This window comes from Pongo pygmaeus, chromosome 3 (genome assembly GCF_028885625.2).
Source record: "Pongo pygmaeus isolate AG05252 chromosome 3, NHGRI_mPonPyg2-v2.0_pri, whole genome shotgun sequence".
Lineage (NCBI taxonomy): Eukaryota > Metazoa > Chordata > Mammalia > Primates > Hominidae > Pongo > Pongo pygmaeus.
The window spans coordinates 112,698,667-112,723,210 of NC_072376.2; the positions used below are offsets into that span (position 1 = coordinate 112,698,667).

A 24,544-nucleotide genomic window follows, 5' to 3' on the forward strand; every position below is an offset into this window, starting at 1 on the left:
TTTTAAATGTTTTATTAAGTATTAAGCACAAAAAGAGATTTATCAAATGCATGTAAAACATAAGGAGTTATGATTCAATAACATATTTATGCCTACCTCCAAATTTAAGGAAATGATTGCTACTATTTCCTTTGATGTTTTCTGTTAATCTGTTATTATTCCCACTTACTTTTCTCTCTCTTCAGACATATTCATTCGTCCAAAATTTGCGCTTACAAATCCCCAGACTTTTAAATAGATAAATCATATGTGTTTGCATCACTAGACATTTTAATGTTTTATGTCTTTGATTATTACATAAACAGAAAAAAGTTCTATTTGTTCATTTGTGACTTTCTTTTTGTAATTAATAATATATTCCAAAGATTCATCCAGATCACTTGTAATTTATTATTTTATTATTTTATTTTTAAAGGCTAATCAACTGAGGCAGTAGGAGTGGAGAAGGAACAAAAAAAATCTTGGTCAGGCACAGTGGCTCACACCTGTAATCCCAGCACTTAGAGAGGCTGAGGCAGGTGGATTGCTTGAGCCCAAGAGCTCAAGAGCAGCCTGGGCAAAATGGTGAAATCCTGTCTGTAAAAGAAATATTTAAAAAAATTAGCCAGCCATGGTGGCACATGCCTGTAGTCCCAGCTACTCAGGAGGTTGAGGTGGGAGGATCACCTGAGCCAGAGATGTCGAGGCTGCAATGAGCCACGATCTTGCCACTGCAGTTCAGCCTGGACAATGGAAGGAAGACCCTGTCTCAAAAAAAAAAAAAAAAAAAAAAAAAATCTGTAACTGGTTGTAATACATTGCTTGTAAACATCACTGCACTCAGACCAGCCTCGTTTGTAATTTAAAGTCCATTTTCATTGCTGACCAGCATTCCATTTATGATGATACCCACAATTCATGTACCCGTTCCTCAGTTGATGGGCAGTCCACGTTGCTTTTCCAGACAGTTGTGTTGCTGAACTCCTGTGAGGGTCTCCTAACACATTAGTGGAAGAATAAAAGGCAGTAGTCTTAAAATGGGGATATATGTACAAGGATGTACAAATGTTTCCCATGTGATATGTGTATATGTAGGGCGTAGTTTTAGGGGAACCAATTTCTAAACATTTTGCTTCTATATACACTCTTTTCTAAAACTGATCTCTCTGAGACTTTGTCAGAGACACAGGTCCTGATTTTATATTTGCTCTTTATCCTCTTTCCCCACTTTACAAAATGACATACCTTTCTCTCACTGTTGGTCAATCTTACTATAATGCTTTATTCCAGAGTGTAAAAACTCCTAGAGCGCCAAAGAAAGGGACAGTTTGAAATATTGCTCTAGGATAGTATTGTGTATTATTTGAATGCTTGGTTTTATGGCTGAATCGTATTAACCCCAAATTCTTAGGTTCTAACCACCAATAATTCAGCATGTGACTGCATTTGGAGATAGGGTCTTTAGACAGGTAATTAAGTTAAAATGAGGCCCCTAGGGTAGACCCTAATCCAATGACTGATGTCCTTATAGGAAGAGGAGATTAGGACACAGACATGCACACAGAGGGAAGACAATGTGAAGACACAGGGAGAAGATGAAGGCCTCACCTACAAGCCAAAAAGAGGAGCCTCAGAAGAAGCCAACACTTCTGACACCTTGTTCTCAGACTTCTAGCCTCCAGAACTGTGAGACAATACATTTTTGTTGTTTATGCTCTCTAGTCTTTGGTACGTCGTTATTGTAGCCCTAGCAAACTAATATACTTAGGTAACAAGTACTTTTGTGAGTCAGGTGGTTTCAGTTTTTTTATTTCAACAATATTGAAAGAAAACCTGATTGAATTATGTGGAGATTGATCATTTAAAATAATTTTTTGGTGATATATATTTATGTGATTTGAGTATATATCTTGAAAGTAGTTCAAAGATTGAGTGATACTGTAATAACCAAATCTCCTACATTCCCATCTTATTGATGTGAATAGATTTTCTCAGAGATTACATCTATAGAAACAAAAAATAGATGACCAGGCATGGTGGCTCAGGCTTTTGACCATATATTTTTTGGGGGGTTGTTTGTCATTTTCTTATTGATTTGAAAGAATTCAAGACTTTGGGAGGCTGAGGCAGGAGGATGACTTGAGGCCAGAAGTTTGAGATCAGCTTGGGTGACATAGCAAGACCCTATCTCTACAAAAGATTAAAACGTTAGCTGGGTATGGCGGTGCACCCTTGTAGTCCTAGCTACTTGGGAGGCTGATGTGGGAGGAATGCTTGAGCCCAGGAGTTTGAGGCTGCAGTGAGTTGGAATTGCACTACTGCACTCCAGCCTGGGCTAGAGAGTGAGACAGAGAGAGAGAGAGAGAGAAAAAAAGAAGGATGGAAGGAAATAATGCCAAACTCTCAATTCTAGCAAAAAACCAATATGAAACCATGAATTAATTAACTAAAGAGTCCTCTCATTAAGAAATAGCTTATTATTATTATTGTGTTTAATAGTATTCAAAAATTTGGAAAACATGTTATTTTGGCCATTGTGTATTATTACTATTTGCAAAGTTAACTCACTCAAAAATTGACATTTAAAGACTCAGTCACAGAAAATTTGAAAAAATTTAATTTCAGTTTATAATCTTATTTTTTTACAGGGAAGAAATAATAATAAACGACTTTTAAGTTTAAAAGATATTACATTAAAGAAAATTCAGTATAAATTGTAGACTTTGAAAAGATACAGGAATGAAGAAAAAGTAACACTGAAAAAATTTAATTCTGTTGAAGACCTTATTTATAATATTTTCTAAATAGATGTTGTTGAATGTCAAATTACTATGCTACTTACATTCCATTGGAAATATTTAAAAGATGATGTAATAGTTTTATTTTAAAAGGCCAGTATTTGTCACATTCTGGACTTTACATCATTTGCAACTTTTTAAACTTAGGATAAATAATTTGAATGACAATTTAAAAAATTTGACAGGCAGGGCACAGTGGCTCACACCTGTAGTACCAGGATTTTGGGAAGCCAAAGTGGAAGGATCACTTGAGCTCAGCAGTTTAAAACCAGCTTGGGCAACATAGGGAGACCCTGTCTCTACAAAAAATAAAAAAATTAGCTGGGTGTGGTGGCGCATGCCTGTGGTCTCAGATACTTGGCAGGCTCAGACGGGAGGATCACCTGAGTCTGGAAAATAGAGGCTACAATGAGCTGTGATCACACCACTGTGCTTCAGCCTGTGTGACAGATCAAGACCCTATCTCTCCAAAAAAAAAAAAAAAAGAAAAAAAATTGTTTGAAGAACACTCTTTGATATGCTGGTTCACGAAATATACTTATCATTCAATTTTATAAAATAATGCCATATACATATATTGACTTGTTGATTTTTTTTCTTGTGTCCTCACCAACTTTTGGAATTATCAATTTATTTTTACTAACGTGGATGTCTATATTGATATTTTACTATTGCTTTTAACTTGAATTTCTCTGATTACTAATTAGATTGAGGATCTTTTCATATAATTATCAGCCAGATTGGCTTCCTTTCTCATACAGTGCCTATTCAGGCTTTTGACGACATATTTTTTGGGGGGTTGTGTTTTTCTTATTGCTTTGCAAGAATTCTTGATGTATTCTGGTTACAAACCACTTTTCAGTTATGTGATGAAAACACTTTCTTCCAGTTCCTGAGTTTTAATTTTATCTTCCTTATAGGATTATTTGATAAAGAGATGTTTCAGGGCATCTTGACATCTTATTTAAGAGTTCTTCCCTCTACATCAAAATTATGAAAATTCCATCCTCTAAGTTTCCCTTTCATATTTAATTCCTTAATCAACCTGAAATTGATTTTTATGCTCAATGTGTGTGCATTCAACTTATTTCCTGTGAAAAGTTGTTATTGCACCAGTTATTGAAAACAACATCCTTTACCCATTCTGAGAATACTGAGGGAAAAAAAAATCAAACTTGCTTTCTCCTATACCTTCTCACTCAAAAATGAACACAGAAGCCGTCTGTGACCAAATGTGTGGGTTTTCCCGACATATCAGGCAAGCAATCAATTCCGCATCTGACACCAGCTGGGTATCCTCTAACTCAACTCCATTCGGACACTACCTGGAGACAGCCTCAAATACCACAGGTAGAGGGCTCAGTCCTCAAGAGTGTCCTCCTCCCCCAACTTCCAATGCCAATCTCAAGCCCCAGCTTGCTTTACCTGTGCTTCTGACTACCTGCTATAAATTAGGGTTCCCATGACTCCCTCCTGGGATTAGATTAATTTGCTAGAGCAGCTCACAGAACTCAGGGAAACACTTACTTACGTTTACTGGTTTATGATATAGATTAATGGAAAAGATGCTGATGAGTGCCTATGAAGAAACGCATAGGGCAAGAAATGTGGGAAGGGGCAGGAGCTTCTATGCCCTCTCCAGGCCCACCATCCTCCAGGAACCTCCAAGTGTTCACTTATCCAGAAGGTGTTTGAACTCAGTCCTTTTAGGTTTTTATGGAAGCTTCGTTATGTAGAATTATGTAGACTGGTTAAATCATTGGCCATTGGCTTAATCTTCGGACCCTCTCTCCTTCCAGGTGGATGTGAGGGTGTGGTGGGGCTAAAAGTCCCAACACCCTAATACAGCCTTGGTCTTTCTGGTGACCAAGCCCCATCCTGAAGCTACCTGGGGGCTTCCAGCCATCAGTCAATCATTAGCATACAAAAGACACTCATCACTTCGAAGAATCTAAGTAGTTCAAGAGTTTTATACCAGGAAACAGGGACTAAGACCAAATGTATATTTCACAATATATATTTAAAGACCACCCTAATCTTCCAATGAGGATTCCTTACATCAAAAGGACATACAACTTAAAAGATACTGCAGCACTCCTAGAATCTCACCGAATCATTTATAATTAATCAAGTCTGTCGTATAGTATAAATATGTCTCCCAGGATGAGGTCACTCAAGTTTGTAGGCTTCCATTCGATCTTGTCTGATTTCAAAAGTAGTCTCTGCAAACATAGCTTCACCTTTTCAGGCATCTGTTATAATTGAGCTGGAAGACATCATCATCACTTGCTCTGATCCTCTTTTGAAGTGATAATATTGGATTTCCCTCCTTATATAACCCATTTATTAATTCCTTTAACCTCAGCAACTATTCTTCCTTCTCTTAATTTATACCCCAAATCTTCCACCTTTGGAAGCAAAGGTTTGCCTCCATTTGCACACTCTGTCTGTCTAGGCGGAAGGCAGCAATGCCAGTCTAGCAGGTGCTCCCTTTCAGTCCACTCATATTCAGATAGGGTTAGGCTACACAGATCCAGAATTGGTGGGCTGTTTTTACTACCAGGCAAAATAGCTGCATTCACTGTCAACCCCAATTTTGCCAAATGAGATGAAGGCACAACCCATTTCTATCAGGCCCATAAGGAATTCTGATATAAGGTCTATAATGAGCCATCCCTACTTACAGCCCTTGTAATTGCAGCCCTGATCCTATGACCACTGCATCAAGTAGGGGAAAGAAAAAAAAAAGAGGACAAGAGAATTAAAAATATATAACACTTTATTGTCAAAAATAGACAAACTTTAATTTCCTTTAACAGGAATATTAATTTAACAGCCTTCCATAAGCCATCACCATTTTGTAAGCATAACAGGCAAAAGAGTCAAAGATAACTGTTAGTGGAAAAAGGACAACAGTTCTACATCCATGCCCAAGAAGCCTTGCCCAGTCAGTGGTGACAACTCCAGGACAGCGGCAGAAACACAGTGAACCTTTGGAGCCTAACAATAGACATGCAAAACAATGTTGATTTATCTTGGCCCAATTCTATAAAGATTGGCTTTGTAGTATCTTTTCAAGCATTTGAAGAGTTTAGTTTGTTAGAACACTTGCTAATTTGAACAGTGACATTTTAGGTCACTTATAGTATCAGTAACAGGATCACACCTGTTTTTCAGTAACACCAGGATGAATACATCTGTCCCTACACCAGTCTCCAGCATGTGAAGTGGAGCTAATAGCTAGGGCAGGAAACCTGAATAAGCTCCTTATCCATGACCCACAGCAAGGATATGAAAGCCTTGCTGAACTGAACATTGTTGAGTGGAGGCTAAATCCTCTCATTAACATAACAAAGGAAAGAGATAATGATCTACTTAGTTGGAATAAGACAAAAAATAAGGCCTTTATTATTCCCTAGTGACAGGTATCCAAGGTGGAAAAATCTGGGTGCGTGCATGGTTATCTGGACTGTGAGTTTCATTCTCTAGGCTGTACTATAAACCATATCTCCATAGCCAATGCGGACTTCGTAAATTGACCCGTTTCAATAATTCAAAGTGGTAGTATACAGCTACTGCCCTTGACAATTGGGGTTAAGGAGAGATACTTCAATTCCCAGAAAAGCCCAGAGATGAGATAACACTGCCATGGTGAAATGGTTCATCTGAGATTAAGCACATGTAATAGTGAAAAGAGGATAGATTACTAAGTGAATCAAGAGAGGGACTAGATCTCAGAACTAATTTCCTATCCTCACAGGTATTCATCATTCACTCAATGGAAGAGTAATCAACTACACATAAAAATATCAGTTCAATATTTTGCATTTTTCTAGTTTAAAGACAGTATTCAACACTTAAGAACAAGGGAAACTGAGCTTATAAAGGCGTCTAAAACAACATCGCGGTTACTGTAATGGCACCACAAGCTTTTGTTGCCTCTTTAAAATATTAGAGTGAGGAAGTCACCAAGAAACAGTGAAGCAGTTCCATTATTGCCGTAATATTTCTCATTCACTCTTACCTAGGGTTAAGCTTTAATTAAACTCACCTACTTAATCCTACCCTCCTGTCTAAGAATGCTTCAAATTTGAGTCAAGAACTGGTGGTGTGGGCTTTTGGAAGTTTTGATAGGCTAAGTATCATTTAGTATGATTCTGTGATTTAAAGAATCCTCTGAAAACTTACAGAAAAAAAAGCCATATGAAAATCAAAATAGGCAAATCTGGTTTATATATCTATTACCAAGCCTACCTGAAACAAAATTGTGGAATCAAATGTAAAACTCAAATGGGCTTCTACTTTTGCTTACCTATTCCATCCCATTCAGTTCTGTACGAAAATGGGATCTATGCAGAAAATCTACACTATTTTGAATCACTTCTCCAAAGGCCAGAAAATCAGCCTGTTAGCTGCAGTTGCTATGAATGTGAAACACAGAAAGAAAATGGACTACATTTGGGGTTTCTTATTTAGGGCAGGTGGGGCAAACTACAAATGACTTTAGCTGACTAGCTGAATAGTTTTACTACCCAATCATGAAATAATCTTTATATATTTTCCCTTTTTAGGACCCTTCAATCACTGTTGTTCCAATCAGTGAGTAAAGTTTTTTCTTAACAAGTCGAAATCCTGAGCTGAGGATCAGAGTTCTCCTGAAACCAGAGGAGAAGCGACCTCTACTAAAGAAAAAGTCCCTGAAGCTAGACCATGAGCAGTTCTCCTGCTTAAACACAAGTGTAAGCTCAAAAGTAGGCACCACGCTAGAATCACACACAATCCTATCCAGCTTTTTACATACATTTTCAATTTCCAAGTTCACATGCATAACACAACCTCGCAAGCCGCAGGGCTCCGTTGAGGAAAGCCGCAGGACATCTTGAGCAATTCTCTGGGTCAGTTTCTCAGGGACAAGGACCTTTGAGCAACCAAGTTTAGTTTGCTTTGATTTGGACAGACAGTTCTCCAGCATTTTAACCAAATTCTGGCAAGTTGATTCCTCAAATATTACCTCGTTGAGGTTGGGTTCAGGAACAACATAATCCCAGTAGTCAAAATCTGTAAGAAATGGAGTTTTCTTTTTAGATACAGAAAAAACAAAATTTAAGAGTGGAAAAAAAACACCAAGATATCAACATTGGTTACCTCTATCTACCATGTCTGTCTTTTTCTTGTATTTGTTTCAGAGTCGGCTGACCTCAATTAGCTGCTAACTAGCTAGGTAATATAGCGAATAATTTAAGCTCTCATGAATGAAAGTTCATGTATGAAATAAAGGTTTAGATAAATAGAGTGGATAGGACATAACCACTTTTAATTTATGTGTGTACACAAAACACACACACAATCGTAAAGACTATGCATCAAAAATCTACTTGTGATTATCCCAGATTATTGGTGATTTTCTTTTCTTTCCTGCTACTTGCTTATGGGGGTTTTCTAATTTTGTTTTACAGAAAACATGCATTACTTCTGGAATAAAAAGTTATAACTTTGTTTTTTGGACTAAGGGGTTGTTACTTTCTAATTGTAGGAATACACGTATTGTAAAATAAAGAATTTTTACTATTATGCTTAAAGCCCATGAGCTTGAAGAGTTATATTAAAGATCTATCAAATTTGTGTCTTATTTAAGTCTTTACTGGAGTGGCCTGTAGGTCCCAATTTTAGCTTTAACCTCTTTAATTAAAAATTGCGCAGAGAAGACCTTTGAGGTTCATGAGGATATTTATAACCGGCTGGGTGGTTTTTCTTAGCCAAGCAAAACAAAATAGTCCTAGGGAAATAAAATTAGATTGGCTCAAAGGAAAAGAGATAGCTCTGCATTTGGTCACCTACACCTCAAATTAATCCTACCCCTTGGCAGGATGCCACACCACACGGAGTCAAATGAACAAGGTGCAGGCAGATGCCCCCTCAGCTCCTCTCCCTAAGCCTACTCCACCTTCATCAGCCACTGGCTTTTCCTCTCCACTTCATGTAATTTTGGAGTTCTGGCCTATAAGTTAGGTCACCAACCACTTCACCTTGAAAGGACAAAAACACGAAGAGCTTAAGCAGTTTATCTACGCTCTTACAGCTCTTTAGTGTCAGAGCAGTGTGTTCACTTAGAAACTGCTGTTAAAATTCCAAATGACAGCAAGTCAAGCACCGCTGCTGTTCAACAGTTTCCTTCTCACATTAAAAATGGAATAATGGGTATATCCACGACTGAAAATCCTATTCAGTAATAAACACAAACACACTGATTTAAGCAACGTCATAAAAGAATCTCAAAAACATTAGGCTGCGGGAAAGAAACCAGACACAAAAGAATACCTACTGTACGGTTCCACTTACCTAAAGGCAAAACTAACTTGGAATGATAAAAATCAGATCAGTAGTTCCCTGGAGTCAGGAGAGAGTGAGGAACACCTGGCAAATGGGTGCGTCGGAATTCAGGGGGAGGAGTGATATTGATTACAGGGTAAATACATTTGCTAAAACACACATAACTGTGTTCTTCACAATCATGTAAGATAAGGAACTTAATCCCAAAGGGCCTACTGGCACCAGATTAGAAAGATGCAGCCCTCGGGTATTCTACTTTTGCTACTTTTGTTTCTATCATGGAGAGAAGATGTTAGAAAATTTGGAAAGGAGTCTCCTCAGATGGATTTTGTGGCACCCCCTACATAGAGGTAGGGAAGGAAGTCGAAAGCCCGCCCACCCAATAGATCGAGAGGCACCGACCTTGGGAGGGGAGAAGGGTGGGCAGCGGGGACACTCACCACTTAGCAGGCTCTCTGGGTGATAGCCACAGTCCAGCAATTCTGAAATGCTGGCCGGGTTCTTGCTGCTCAAACTGCCGGTTGCAACCATGGTCAACGGCTCTGTTTCCCTCGCGAGGCGCAACGGCCTTTCCTGAGCGCTGGAAAAAATGAGGTGAGGAGAGACGGATTTGCAAAAGCAGGCGAGTCGTGCAGAGGCTCCTAAAATGCCTGGCGTCGCGGGAGCGAACTAGCGGAGGAACTCCTTTGCCAAAGGGGAGGAACCGGCCTCTGCAACTCAATTTGACAAAGCCCTGGGAGCGGAGCCGCCAACTACAGCCGCAACCTGAAAGTAACTCAACAGTTCGCAAAACTTGGAAGCGACCTGCCCCGCGGAGCGCCCCCCGGCCCCGCTGCCCGCACCAAGGCCGCAGCTTCTCTCACCTGCCGGGAGTTCGCGGGGGCCGACGCGCTCGCTGCCGTGTAAACACAGGCAGGTGCCTTCTTAGGAGTCCCCTCTTCTGGGGACTCGGTGACCTGCAGACCCCAGCAGCCAGCGGCACCCTGCTAACCCCTCCCCGACCACCCTGAGCCGGCTCCTCGCAGTAGCATAGCCTCCAGGGCAGCGAGAACTTTATAGGTCCAGTCCCCACCCTGCCCAGGCCCGCCCACCTGCACCGCCCCTCCCCGGCCAGCGCCCCGCCCCTCCCCTCCCGAGTCTGGTCCCCTTTCAACCCCTACACTTCCAGGGAGCCCGAGCCTAGCCGCAGGGAGTTGAGGATAAGCCTATGGTAGAGCGGACACCTGTTGCTTCCAGGGTAGACCTCGGGCCACTGTGACCGCAATTTCGGGTGCACGACTCGTCAAACCCTGAACCTGATTCTTCAGTGCGACCCCTCCCCGAGCGTCCGCGCTTTCACACTCAGGCTGCTGCCGGCAGCGGGAAGCTTTAAGCGATCTGTGTATTTCCTTGTCCTGAGGCTTTGCTGTGTCATCCTGAACACTTGGCTTAAGTCTGTTGCAACGTCCACTGAGCATCATTTATGCACTTATTTCTGGCCTCTAACCCAGTCAACTCTACTCTGCCTCCCAGGGTTTCTGTACGCGGTCAGATCTAGTTTTCCTTTTCCGCATCGAAAGCTCGCCAGCATTTTAAGAAGGGCCTTAATGACCCCATGCACTCCGTGGTTCCCTGGCATCCTTCGTGCACTTACATCTGTGGCTAATGCGTTTTCTCCGCAGGAAGGGTGAGCCTGGCACTCTTCTAATTAGACCTTGCCCCAGAGCGCGGGGAGCTTGAATTGAGCAGGAGTTTGCCAAGAAACAAACAATACCATCAGTAGGATCTTAGGTACTCCTCTATCCGTGCATCATTGAGAGCAACTGTCATTTCCGGAGGCAGAAGTTTCTGGCGAGCCCTGTTGGGAGGATATTTGGTTTGGGATATTTTGACGAGGTTTCAGGGACTGCAGATAAAGAGTTTTTCTATATTCTGCTGGGGATCAGCAGATAATCCCTGTGAGGGCTCCGTGCGGTCCTGCACAGGAACACACAGAGCGGCAGAGGAGCCCTGGAAAGAGGCAGCATGCCCTCACAAACCATGAGCAAGAAGCCAAACCTGATTTTTTTTCTTCCAAAGTTATTAAGCCACGGTTTTCTCGCTTTGGTGTGCCAGTAGGAGATGATCTGTTCAGAGAGTCAGCTTGGGGTGGGTTAGGGGATGCCTGGAGGGAGAAGGTTGTTCCTACAGTAGAGATCCCAGTGTTGGCTCCCAGGTCCTCTAGGATTATGTGTAGAAGGATTTGCAGGTTAGAACCTTGAAAGGCAGTTTCAGCTGTCCTGGCATAAAACTCTTAGAAAAACAACAACAGAAGGGGTATAGAGGGTGTGATAAACAGATCAGTGGGAGGACATTCGGATGCAGAGCAGCAGAAATTAAAGCCAGCTTGACAGTCCATTTTTAACTCAGTTCAGGCAGCTGCACTGCCTGAAGGTCAGGCGAGCCAAGGAAGGAGATGCTGATAGGCTGGTCTTTGAAGGCCAGTTTCCACTTCTACTTCAATAAACAGAAATGTGGAAAATAAACAAGCCCATTTAAGCCAATTAAAAAGCGGTTTCAGTGGCTAGCGTGTTCAGGACCAATGGATGGGCCCATGGTCAGGTGTTGGATGCCACCTGCCTGACAGTCAGCCCCTAGGCAGGCCACAGAGCCTCTTGTCCTTGTCTGGGCAGCATTACGAATGAGGCGGCCACTTAACCTGCCTCCAAGGAGGATTATTAGAATTAATATAATGAGTGGTCTGAACCAATACTAGCGAAATAAAGAAATTACTCGTTTCAATTTCCTTAGGGTATTTAGGCATAACTCATAAACTAAATGCCCCCATAGGGCCAGAAAGATTATTGGAACTTATAGAAAGTAGTAGTTGCTCTTGGCTCACCTGACTAACTGAAATTTTGCAAAGCCCTTTGGGATTTGACTTCAGAAAACAATTTACTTATGTACAAAAGACTTCAAATAATATCTTCGTGGCTGAATGGGCCTTGCTCTCAGGACTTATAGGGCATAAGGAATGATTGAGGTAAAACACATACCTGGAATAATTAAGAATGTCCTTTTTTATCTACTTAAAAGTGTGGAAAATCCATTCTATCACGAGTTTGCATCTTCACAAGGTTAAACAGAACTGATTTTTTAAAAATTTGAAGCATAGAGAAGAATTAGGAAAAACTAAGTGCCGTTATAGGCTAAGTGCAAGGTGACACAGTCTATCAGATTTCAGAAAAATGTGGATACAGGCAATTATTTATAACTGAAAGTTCGCACTGGGGAACTTCGGGTGTTTATTAAGTGCAGTGATAAAGAAGTTTGTTTTATTCCTCTTTCATTATATCCTCTAACTAATACTATATAAACAGCTTGTGGGAGCTCTTACTGGAAATAATTGTTTATGAATAGAAAATCTAGTCAGTTAAATAATTTGATTTCCTTTCATACACCAATGTATTATGAGAAACTATCTAAATCATAGGCAAAGCCTTTAACTTAAGCATGCTTGCTTTTTTATTACTATAATTCACTCATCCATCTTCTTACAGAAAGAAAATGAGATAGCAGTAACAACTGGCAACGGTATGTTCATCTGATGTATTTGCAAATATTTAAGTTCTAGGCTTCCTCAGGTATAAATATAGTATTCATAATGTCATTGCTTATGTAAAGTATAAATTCACAATGCCAGGGATACTGAAAAAACAAAAAGCAAAAATGATGCTTTCATGTATTATTACAGGAAATGTTGGTGTCTTTTGCATTTGTGATTTGGAGTGTTGAATGTTTTATTACGTGTTTCACTAGCCAATTTTCTGTCTTTATTTGGTATGAACCACTTACTTTTGAATCTTATTAATACATTTATGTTCCACACATTGCTTATTTTATTTCATAAACTATGACACCTGAGGGAAAATTACTGGGTTTCTTATCTGTACAATTCAGGGACAACTTACAGGACATGGAAATTGATCTACACATTAGCGGCAAGCTCATGGGGTTATTGTAAGGATTAAAAGAGACACCCTTAAAATCAATGCTAAATATTATCTCTTTTTTATAAACAAATATGAGATCTTTAAATGCATACTGCCTCTAGATTCCCTTAGTTGTGCTAAGTTTGTAAATTTGGTGTCTCATGCAAAGTGCTTAGAACGAAACTAATACTGATATTAAGCAAGAGCTTAATGAGTGATATTATTATTATTGCTGTTATTATGTTCTGAAATTGTAGTTATCTGGGTCAGTGCAACAAGCAAGTGGCTAATGGAGTTGGTGAAATATTGTTAAAGTATAAAAAAATTTATGATCTTTCCTGTTTGCAGGAAATCTGGAAAGTATTGGCACTGATTGGGAAAGCCTTTTTTATTATAATACATCCATCACTGTATGGGAAAGCAGGAAAGGATCTGCCAATGAAACGTAAGAAAATAATGTGCGTAAAAAATTATCTTGATGTAAAATACAGAGTTTTATATGTTAACTTTCCTCTATTAATCTAGGAAATAGTTTTCTGGAAATAAATAACATTTACAGACAATTGAAACTATTGACTATAGAATGATGCAGTTGTTTCAAGGTATGTATGATCATCTGTTAACATTCTGGGTGAGATATTTTATCATAATTTTTATTTGCCTTTGAGGGTGCATCACCCAATACAATTTCCATTTAGTTATTAAATATTCAATATGACTTATTCTATTAAGTAAGGTAACATGGAAACTTATCTCGTATGAGACAAAAACCAGGCCCAATATATAAAATAATACATAATGCTTGCTATTAAAAGCTGAGAGAATCTTCCAGTAACAGAAGGGATTGCCTCTCTTTTTAAGCAGAGAAATGGTTACCATAGCAACTTGTCTCTTAATATAGTTATATGATTTTGTTCTGTTCATAAATAATGCTGTGTATTATCAGTCTTTAAATAGAGATAATATGTTTAAATGCATACAATATCTGCTTTTCCTTAATTATGGAAAAATGTATAATTCAGGTGACCATATCAGAGGATGTCAGCCAGGAACATGGGGTGGGTCCTTGACATTTGTCTAGGGGTACATCTTAAAACTTTTACAAGTTCCAAATTTGAGAATACCACTATGCCATACCATTTTTTCTGGAATTTTAATGTGCACCAACAGATGAGGAAAATAAAGCTACATGCTCATGTCGATGTTGGGTTCCTCACTGGTTTCCCTTCCTGTATCAACCAAGTATCCTATTTTGGTGGGCCAGCCTTGCACAGCTTTTGTCATTGACATTTGTATCCTAGCAAAATTACACATTACTTCATGACATAAACCTGTGGGGTTGCTTAAGAAGAGAATTGAATCTGAGAATGCCTGAGTGTCGACTAGATATGGAATTCTGCAGGGTACTTTTTAGAATGGGATCTGACCTCCATTCCGCAGATTTAAAGCACATTAAGGTTAAGAAACTTGACTAGTCCAGAATGATTCAGTTTTTTCATCTTCATGGTGTAGTAGTTAGTTGCATGGACTGTGCAGCCTGACTCCTAGCAGTGACATTTACTAGCTGTGTAACTTGGATTAGGTACTTAACATTTCTGTGCCTCTATTTTCACCTTTAAAATGCGAATTATGGAGAAGGAAGTGAGAGGGAGAGATGTGTTAAAGCAGCAGTCCCCAACCTTTTTGGCACCAGGGACTTGTTTCATGGAAGAGAATTTCTCCTCAGTTGAGGATGCGGATGGTTTGGGGATGAAACTGTTCCACTTCAGATCATCAGGCATTAGTTACATTCTCATGAGGAATGGGTAACCTACATCCCTCACAGGCAGTTCACAAAGGGTTCATGCTCCTATGAGAATCTAATGTTGCAGCTGAGGCAGAACTCAGGTGGGAATGCAGGCAATGGGGAGCAGCTGTAAATACAGATGAAGCTTTGCTCACTTGCCCACCCACTGCTCCCTTCCTGCTGTGCACCCAGTTCCTAACAGACCATGGACTGGTACTGGTGTGTCCGGAATTGGTGGGTTCTTGGTCTCGCTGACTTCAAGAATGAAGCCGCGGACCCTCGCGGTGAGTGTTACAGCTCTTAAGAAGGCCCGTCTGGAGTTTGTTCCTTCTGATGTTTGGATGTGTTCGGAGTTTCTTCCTTCTGGTGGGTTCGTGGTCTTGCTGGCTTAGGAATGAAGCCGCGGACCTTCGGGGTGAGTGTTACAGCTCTTAAGGCGGTGTGTCTGGAGTTGTTCGTTCCTCCAGGTGGGCTCGTGGTCTCGTTGGCTTCAGGAGTGAAGCTGCAGACTTTCGCGGTGAGTGTTACAGCTCATAAAAGCAGTGTGGACCCAAAGAGTGAGAAGCAGCAAGATTTATTGCAAAGAGTGAAAGAACAAAGCTTCCACAGTGTGGAAGGGGACCCGAGAGGGTTGCCACTGCTGGCTCCGGCAGCCTGCTTTTATTCTCACATCCTGCTGATTGGTAGAGTCGAGTGGTCTGTTTTGACAGGGTGCTGATTGGTGTGTTTACAATCCCTGAGCTAGACACAAAGGTTCTCCACCTCCCCACCAGATTAGGTAGATGCAGCGTGTCCACACAACGGTTCTCCAGGGCCCCACCAGAATAGCTAGATACAGAGTGTCGATTGGTGTATTCACAAACCCTGAGCTAGACACAGGGTGCTGATTGGTGTATTTACAACCCTTGAGCTAGATACAGAGTGCCGATTGGTGTATTTACAATCCCTGAGCTAGACATAAAGGTTCTCCAAGGCCCCACCAGAGTAGCTAGATACTGAGTGTCCATTGGTGCATTCACAAACATGGAGCTAGACACAGGGTGCTGATTGGTGTGTTTGCAAACCTTGAGCTAGATACAGAGTGCCGATTGGTGTATTTACAATCCCTGAGCTAGGCATAAAGGTTCTCCATGTCCCCATCAGATTCAGGAGGCCAGCTGGCTTCACCCAGTGGATCCCACACCGGGGCTGCAGGTGGAGCTGCCTGCCAGTCCCGCACCCTGCGCCCGCACTCCTCAGCCCTTGGGTGGTCGATGGGACTGGGCGCCCTGGAGCAGGGGGCGGCGCTCATCGGGGATGCTCGGGCTGCACAGGAGCCCATGGAGGGGGTGGGAGGCTCAGGCATGGCGGGCTGCAGTCCCGAGGCCTGCCCCGCAGGAAGGCAGCTAAGGCCCGGTGAGAAATCAAGCGCAGCGCCGGTGGGCTGGCATTGCTGGGGGACCCAGTACACCCTCCGAAGCCGCTGGCCCGGGTGCTAAGCCCCTCATTGCCCGGTGCAGTCAGGGCCGGCCGGCTGCTCCGAGTGCGGGGCCCGCCAAGCCCACGCCCACCCGGAACTCCAGCTGGCCCGCAAGCGCAGCGCGCAGTCCCGGTTCCCGCTGGTGCCTCTCCCTCCACACCTCCCTGCAAGCTGAGGGAGCTGGCTCTGGCCTTGGCCAGCCCAGAAAGGGGCTCCCACAGTGCAGCGGTGGGCTGAAGGGCTCCTCAAGTGCCGCCAAAGTGGGAGCCCAGGCAGAGGAGGCGCCGAGAGCGAGCGGGGACTGTGAGGACTGCCAGCACGCTGTCACCTCTCACTGGTCCATGGCCTGACGGTTGGAGACCCCTGTGTTAAAGGATACAAAATTATAGCTAGATAAGAGGAATCAGTTCTAGTGTTTCTTCCACTGTAGGGTGACTATAGTTAACAATAATATGGTGTTTTAAATAGCTAGAAGGAGGATATTGAATGTTCCCAACACAGAGAAATGGTGAATATTTGAGATGTGGGATATGGTAATTACCCCAATCTGATTACTATACATTTTATGTGTTGAAACATTACTATGTACCACATGAAAATGTATAATTATTATTTGTCAACTAAAAAATTTTTAAAAACTACACTAAGTAAATAAAATGAGAATTATAATAATTTTACCTTACAGGGCTGTTGTGGGGATTCAATGAGTGAGCGCATAATGTACTCAATAAACGTTAGCCATGATCATAATGATGATTTTACTCTGACCTTGAAAAATTCTCAGTCATGGTGACATTTTAATGAATAGGTAGCTAGAGGAGTGTTTACATATGATCAAGAGTGTGTATAAAAGTATGTCTTGTACATAATCATTCATTTGGTTAACTGACATTGAGTAACTATATGTTGTGTATTAATTATGTTAGGCCCTGAGAACACAACAGGAAACCAGATACGTTTGGTGCCCATCACCAGACAGATTATAGTTTAGAAAGGTATATAGGCAAATAAATACAAGATTATAAATAGTATGATAAAGTTAGGGGAGGTACAGGGTGCTCCAGGAGCACAATGATATAAACACTAATGTGTTTTGAAATAAGATTTATAACCTTGCTACTCATCATGTGTATCATGGACCAAAAGCATAGGCATCTCTTGGGAGAGTGTAAGAAATGCAAAATCTCAGGCCTCACCGTGCACTACTGGAAACAGAATCTGCTTTTTAGTAAGATTTTTAGGTGATGCATATTGTATGCAATTAAAACAGATTTTAGTTAAAGAGAATGAACAAAACCATAAGACAATCTAAGCACTTGTAAAGCTATTTCTTGGACAATTAAGAAAAAATATTTCTTGAGTACCTACTATGTGCAAGGCCTTGATGCAAGGTGGATAGAGTCTCAGCTGGGTAAGTGTTTGTTGATTCTCCATAGCTCAAGTCAGATATAATGGCTGTAATGAAAATAATCCATCCTGTGTGGTTTTTAGCTTCTGGCCCTGGCTCACAGACCACACACAGCTATGTGAAAACAGTCTGGTTTTCAGAGAAGACTGTATTATGTAAAAATTAAGTCCTGTTTTAATAAAGTTGAGACATTATCAAACCCTGAATTATATTCAGCCTTGATGGAATGGAAGCCTATAATATAACACAAGGAAGGGGCTTATATAATAAAATGTATTTAAAGTAATTGGTCTATGGAAAGTTGCATTTGGAAACCACAAATTTAGAAGGAAGAGAGTAACACAGAGAGATATATCTTATTACTTCCAAATTTACTACAGAGGATAAATAGAGTTATGTATGTATTCATTTCTTCTGCTGTAATTGTATCATAAAATATGTTTTAAAACATTGACTTAGTTTTTGAAATATTGTGCTGGTAATTGGGAACTATTTTTATAGATGTTATCTATTGTGGTAGAAGAGCTAAATTGTAAATTGCTGAAGCAGCCTTTCAGGGGATGTCAATATTAGGTATAAGCATGCTGAAGTACATTCAGTTTTGTGACATTATTGATGCATCATATCTAAATTGAGCAATAAATGGTACTTAATTTATAGCATTACATAATTACCTTTGCAGTTAGCTTGTGAGGCTTATAAAACAGGCCTCACCTCTGAATGTGTAACAGAGTAGTATACCTTAATGGTTTGACTTTGGGCTCTAACTCAATCAAACTTGCCTTCAAATTCTGGCTTTGCCGTGAGTGGGCACATTGTGAAATTAACTGAAATCCTTTGAATTTCAGCCTCCTCATCTGTAATATGGAAGATTCAATGATACAATACATGTTAAGTTTCTAGCAGTGCAACTGGTACATATTAAGAGCTAAGTCAAAGGTGGTCATCCTAGACACTCATGGCTATATAAGTTTGTTTCTGTAAATGCACAAAATTCAACTGTAGTAAATAATTCATCAAATGGTGTGATAGACTTCTCAGATGGTTGTAGATTTTAGTGTGCATATAATGAATATTAAAGAGTGCACATGCTGGAGAATCAGGAGACCTGGCCCCAAATACAGCTTTTATATTAACTTGGTCTCTGACTTTGGATAGGATGTGTCAACAGAATTTCCTGGATGTAGTAAGAAACTAAAAAGAGATTCACCCAGGCTGGAGGAGAGATTTATCTATGGATTTCAAAGCAGTAGAGACCAGGGCCTTACTTTATGGCTGTGTCTAGGAGGACTGGACAGAGTTCCTATTTGGAGAAGATTCCTGTTTTTCCGCAAGAGCCATATGGAGCAGAAGAAAATAGCCAGATCAGATGGGATGCTGAGGGCACAGGTGATGAACATCTTAGCTGTAACTTTTGTGTTATCAATGACTAGAGAGTACAGTCTCCATCCCTGCCCCTCTCCTGAAACCTCAACATTGCACAGGATTTGAAACCCTTGACATGTGTATTGGATCTGTGGGATAGGAGGATAAGGATGGTAAGGGCAAAGAATGAGTGACGTTAGAGTATCTATTCCTCAGTTGAATGAAGGGTAAATATCAGAAATTAAGTTAAATAGCAAACATGAAGCAGTAATGTTGCTTTATTGCACAATTCAGTCTGTGGACTAAGATTGATACTCTATCTATCTACCAGCATAGCTGTAGTTGTACTTCTGAAAAATATATTTTAACATTTTTCTTTCTATTCAATTTAAGGCAGCATTCTTGGAAGCCCTGCTTTTAGTGTCTACAGTCAACACGAGTTCCATACATAGTACATTTTTAGTTTATCCATTATTGAAAGATTGCTGCCTACAATGAAACTTATATATATGGTTTTCATGTGTTCTGTATTTAAACAGTTAATAGGAAAACTCCACAAATCAGGAATATTTTTGTATTTTCGAAATCAGGGAACTGTTTTCAATTTTGAAATTTACAAATTGGCTATTTAGAAATTTCAAGTAAATCCTTCTTTACTAACTTTATTTTTTTATTTCATTTTTTAGTTTTCTGGACTTGCTTCTGTAACACTTTCTCTGGATTGTTTAAGAGGAAGATAAAAGCATAAGAATTATTATTTTAAAAGTAATTTTTATTGTTACACTTGTTAGATTCCACCTGCATAATTGCCTACAAGGGTTATGTCTTTATAATGTCTATCTATAAACTGTTCTCTGATTTAGAAATGAAATTAAATTTTTAGAGGAGAAATTTCTGCATTAAAAGATAAATATGCTAAATATAGTTTTGATAGATCTTGATAAATTATCCTTCATAGGAATTGTACAGTTTTGGGCACCCACCAATAAAGTATGAGAACTTTTGTTTCTTTATTCTCTTCAACATTCATTCATTCCTCTGCTATACCTTTTTATACAGTTTAAATATGTTCTAGAAACCTGTTGGTTAGGAGTTGTAATTTCTCTCATGCTAGCTAGAAGAGATATTATCATAATTTTTAAAAGAGGAAACTATGAATGTAAATCATTAATCATAACTTTCAGACAAAATTAGAAATGTATCATTTTCTTCCTGATTTCTACTTTTGGGGAAAGCCTTAAGACTGTATCTACAAAGGCCATTATAAATTCACTGGTTGGTCAGCTCAGGCACCAAAAATGTGTTTTTTTTCAACCACACTACACTAAGTCATCAATCAGCTGTTTTGTTGTTATGCGGGGACATTGGTGTTCATTTAAGCCAGTCTTTTTGCTGTCTGTTGAGGAAAGAATTTTTGTCAAAAAGAGAAAATATTCTTTAATATAAAACTTACAAGTTGCCAGTAATTTGATTTCAATTTCAGATAGTTAAATAATATTTCCTTCTTTTTAACCTCAGTAGAATCATGACTTTGTTATAGCCCACAGTAGAATATTGAGTTAGGTGCAATTCCGTTCATCAGATGTTTGTGGATGTTACTATAGAGTGCAGGGCAGGGAGAGCAGAAGTTCAAACGCAGCTTTGGAAAACGTTCTAGGTCAGCTCCATCCAATCCGATAGGTACAGATACATTTGTGATTGAGCACTTTAAAATGTGACCAGTCCAAAGTGAGATGTAGAAAATACACACCAGATTTTTGAAGATTTAGTCAAACATGAAGAATGTAAAATACCACATTAATAATTTTTATATTGGTTACATGTTGAAATAAGATTTTTTATATGTTGGGTTAAATAAAATATATTGATAAAATTAATTTCACCTGATTCTTTTAGTGACTTAAAAACGTGGCTATTAGAATATTCAAAATTTAATATGAGGTTCACACTAAGAAATACAGGACAAGGGCTGGGCACGGTGGCTCACGCCTGTAATCCAAGCACTTTGGGAGGCTGAGGCGGGTGGAACATTTGAGGTCAGGAGTTCGAGACCAGCTTGGCCAACATGGTCAATCCCTGTCTCTACTAAAAATACAAAAAAATTAGCCAGACGTGGTGGCATGTGCCTCTAATCCCAGCTACTCGGGAGGCTGAGGCACGAGAATCACTTGAACCTGGGAGGCAGAGGTTGCAGTGAGCTGAGATTGTGCCACTGCATTCCAGCCTGGTCAACAGAGTGAGAATCTGTCTTAAAAAGAAAAAAGAGAGAAAGAAAGAAATGCAGGACAACACTATTTTAGATCGTTGTCACTTCATTTTAAAAAGAAGAGACTAGAGTGTACTTTGTATATATAGGAGGATTGGAAAATTCTTGATAAGAGTACTCAGTAAGTGGGAGCTACTAATTTTGCAGGTCAAGTTTATTGAGGTATTATTTAAGTATGCTAAAATTCATTTTTCTTAGTATAGAATTCGATGAATTTTGAATGATCTACACTGTCATGTAACCACCACCACAGTTAACATTTATAACTGTTCCACCACCACAAAATATTACTTTGCATGTATTTCTAATTAACTCCTTATCCCATTCCCAGTCCTTGGCAAATAATGATCTTTTCCATAGTGACATACAAATATCATTAAACAAGTATATAGATTTTTGAGTCTGGTTTCTTTCACTAAGAGTGATACATTTGAAATTCATCCAGGTTGTTGTGGGTATTGGTAGTTTTTTTTTTTTTTTTTAATTTCTGAATACAGTTTCATTGCACAGTTATACCACAATTTGTTTATCCATTTACCAGTTGAAAGACATTTGAGTTGTTTCCAGTTTTTGATATTAAACATAATCTCATTATGTATATATGTGCTTACAAGTTTGTATATGAACATAACATGTTCATTTCTCCAGAATAAATACCTAAAAGTGAAATGCTGAGTCTTATGGTAAAGTGTGTTTAATTTTATAAGAAACTTAGCTAGGTGTGGTGGCATGTGCCTGTAGTCCCAGCTACTCCAGAGGCTGAGGAGGGAAGAAGAGCGAGCCCAGGAGGTCAAGGTTGCTATGAGCTGTGATGGCGCCACTGTAATCTAGTCTGTGCGACAGAGCAAGACCCTATCTCAAAATAATAATTTCATAAGAAACTGCTAAAATGATTTTCAAAATGGCTGTTCCAGTTTGTCTTCCACCAGCAATGTATGAGTGTTCCAGGTGCTTCATATCCTGGGCAGAACTTGATGCTGTCATCTTTTAATTTTTTTTTTTTTAATTTAGGCCCTTTTAATAGAATGTAACAGTAGCTCATTGTGGCTTTAATTTTAATTTCTCCTATAACCCCTGTTGTTCAACATCTTTTTATAAGCTTATTTGCCACCCTTATATCTTCTTTGGTGAACTATATACTCAAATCTGTTGCCTATGTATTTTTATGGAATTGTTTCCCTATTATTGAGCTTGAGAGGTCTTTATGTGTTCCGGATATAAGCCCTTTATTAGATATGTGTTTTGCAAATGTTTTCTCTGTCTGTGGTTTGTGTTTTTATTCTAACAGCATCTTTTGGAGAAAAATTTAAAATTATGATAATGTCTAATTTATTATAATTTTATGGGTCATATTTTTGGTTTCATGTCCAAGAAATTTTTGTCTAAGTCAAGGTCACAAAGATTTTTGTTGTAGATTTTCTTCTATGTGTTTTATAGTTTTACATTTATGAGTATGATCTATTTTAGTTACTTTTTGTGTATGATACAAGGTATGAATTAGAACTTTTTTTTACATATAGATTTCCAGTTGTTCCAGCACCATTTGTTAAAAACCAATGCTTTCTCTATTGAATTGCCTTTGCATTTTTGTGAAAAATCAATTTCTCATGTATAGTTACTCTGTTTCTAGTGTTTATTCTATACCATGAATCTATATGTCTGTCTTTTCACCAGTATTACCCTATGTTATAATACATCCTGAAATCAGATAGTGTGAGTCTTCTAAATTTGTTCTCATTCAGAAGTATTTTGACTTTTTTATTCTTATGCATTTTCATATATATTTAGAATCAGCTCGTGGATTTCAAAAGAAAATGTCTACTTGGATTTGAATGGAATTGCTTTGCATCCCGATTACTTTGGGGGAAATTTGCATCTTAATTCTATTGAGTTTTCCAACAATAGACATGATGTAGCTCTCTATTCAGATCTTCTTCGATTTCTTTTATTAGAGGTTTACAGTTTTCAGCACAGAACCTGCATATATTTTGTTAGATTTATAGCTAAGCATTTTATGTTTTTGATGCTATTTTAAAATTACAATTTCTGTTTATTGCTAGCATATGGAAAAAATAGAAATACAGAAATACTATCTAGAAATGCAGAACTGCAATATACAAAATAAACTTGACCTTGTTTTTTTCATTCTTGCTAATATCACTTATTAGTTCTACTAAGTTTTTGGTAAGTTCTTTGAGATTTTCTCCACAAGCAATCACGTTCTCTAAAAATAAGGACAGTTTGGCCGGGCGTGGTAGCTCACGCCTGTAATCCCAGCACTTTGGGAGGCCGAGGTGGGCGGATCATGAGGTCAGGAGATCGAGACCATCCTGGCTAACACGGTGAAACCCTGTCTCTACTAAAAATACAAAAAATTAGCCGGGCAAGGTGGCGGGCGCCTGTAGTCCCAGCTACTTGGGAGGCTGAGGCAGGAGAATGGCGTGAACTCATGGGGGCAGAGCCTGCAGTGAGCGGAGATCACGCCACTGCACTCCAGCCTGGGCGACAGAGACTGTCTCTAAATAAATAAATAAATAAATAAATAAAAATAAGGACAGTTTTAGTTTCATTCCATTCATTCCAATCTGGATGCTTTTATTTTATTTTTTTGCTTTTATTGCACTGACAAGGACCTCAAGTACAGTGTTGAATATGAGTTGTAAGATAGGACATTCTTGCCTTGTTCACACTCTGAGAGAGAAAGCATTCAGTCTTTCCTCACTGACTATGAAGTTAGCTGGAAGTATTTTTGAGATGCTCACTTTCAAGTTGAGGAAGTGCTCCACAATCCCTCTTTGCTGAGAGGTTTTATCATGAGTGGATGTTAAACTTTGTCAAGTATTTTCTCTCCATCTTGTGAGATGATTATATGGTTTTCTACTTTAGTTTATTGATATGGTGAATTATATCTATTGATTTAAAAATGTTCAACCAGATTTACATTTCCTGACATATTTAGTCATGGTATGTTGTCTTCTTTTTATTCCTGAATCCACTTGCTCATATTTTGTTGAGGACTTTCACTTCAATTTCGATAATATTCCTCCTGTTTCATGAGGAATATTATTGGCAGTTTTCTCTCCTTTCTTCCTTTCTTGTTCTATCTTTGTCCAGCTTGGGTGTCAGTACAGTGCTGGCCTTATTGAAGATTTTTATACAGTGTTTCCTCTTCTTATATTTTCTGGGAGAGTTTGCGTAGAATT

At 39.4% G+C, this 24,544-nt stretch overlaps 1 protein-coding gene across 1 annotated transcript; it reads right to left on the reverse strand.

Moving 5' to 3' along the window:
• Positions 1-5,532: 5,532 nt before the first annotated feature.
• DDIT4L (DNA damage inducible transcript 4 like) lies at positions 5,533-10,195 on the reverse strand. Its single transcript, XM_054486233.2, has 3 exons — positions 9,971-10,195; positions 9,548-9,687; positions 5,533-7,835 (listed from the first exon to the last, which is right to left on the reverse strand). Exons 2-3 carry the CDS (start codon positions 9,636-9,638, stop codon positions 7,345-7,347), a joined length of 582 nt encoding a protein of 193 aa, XP_054342208.1. The 5' UTR covers positions 9,639-9,687; positions 9,971-10,195; the 3' UTR covers positions 5,533-7,344.
• Positions 10,196-24,544: the final 14,349 nt, after the last annotated feature.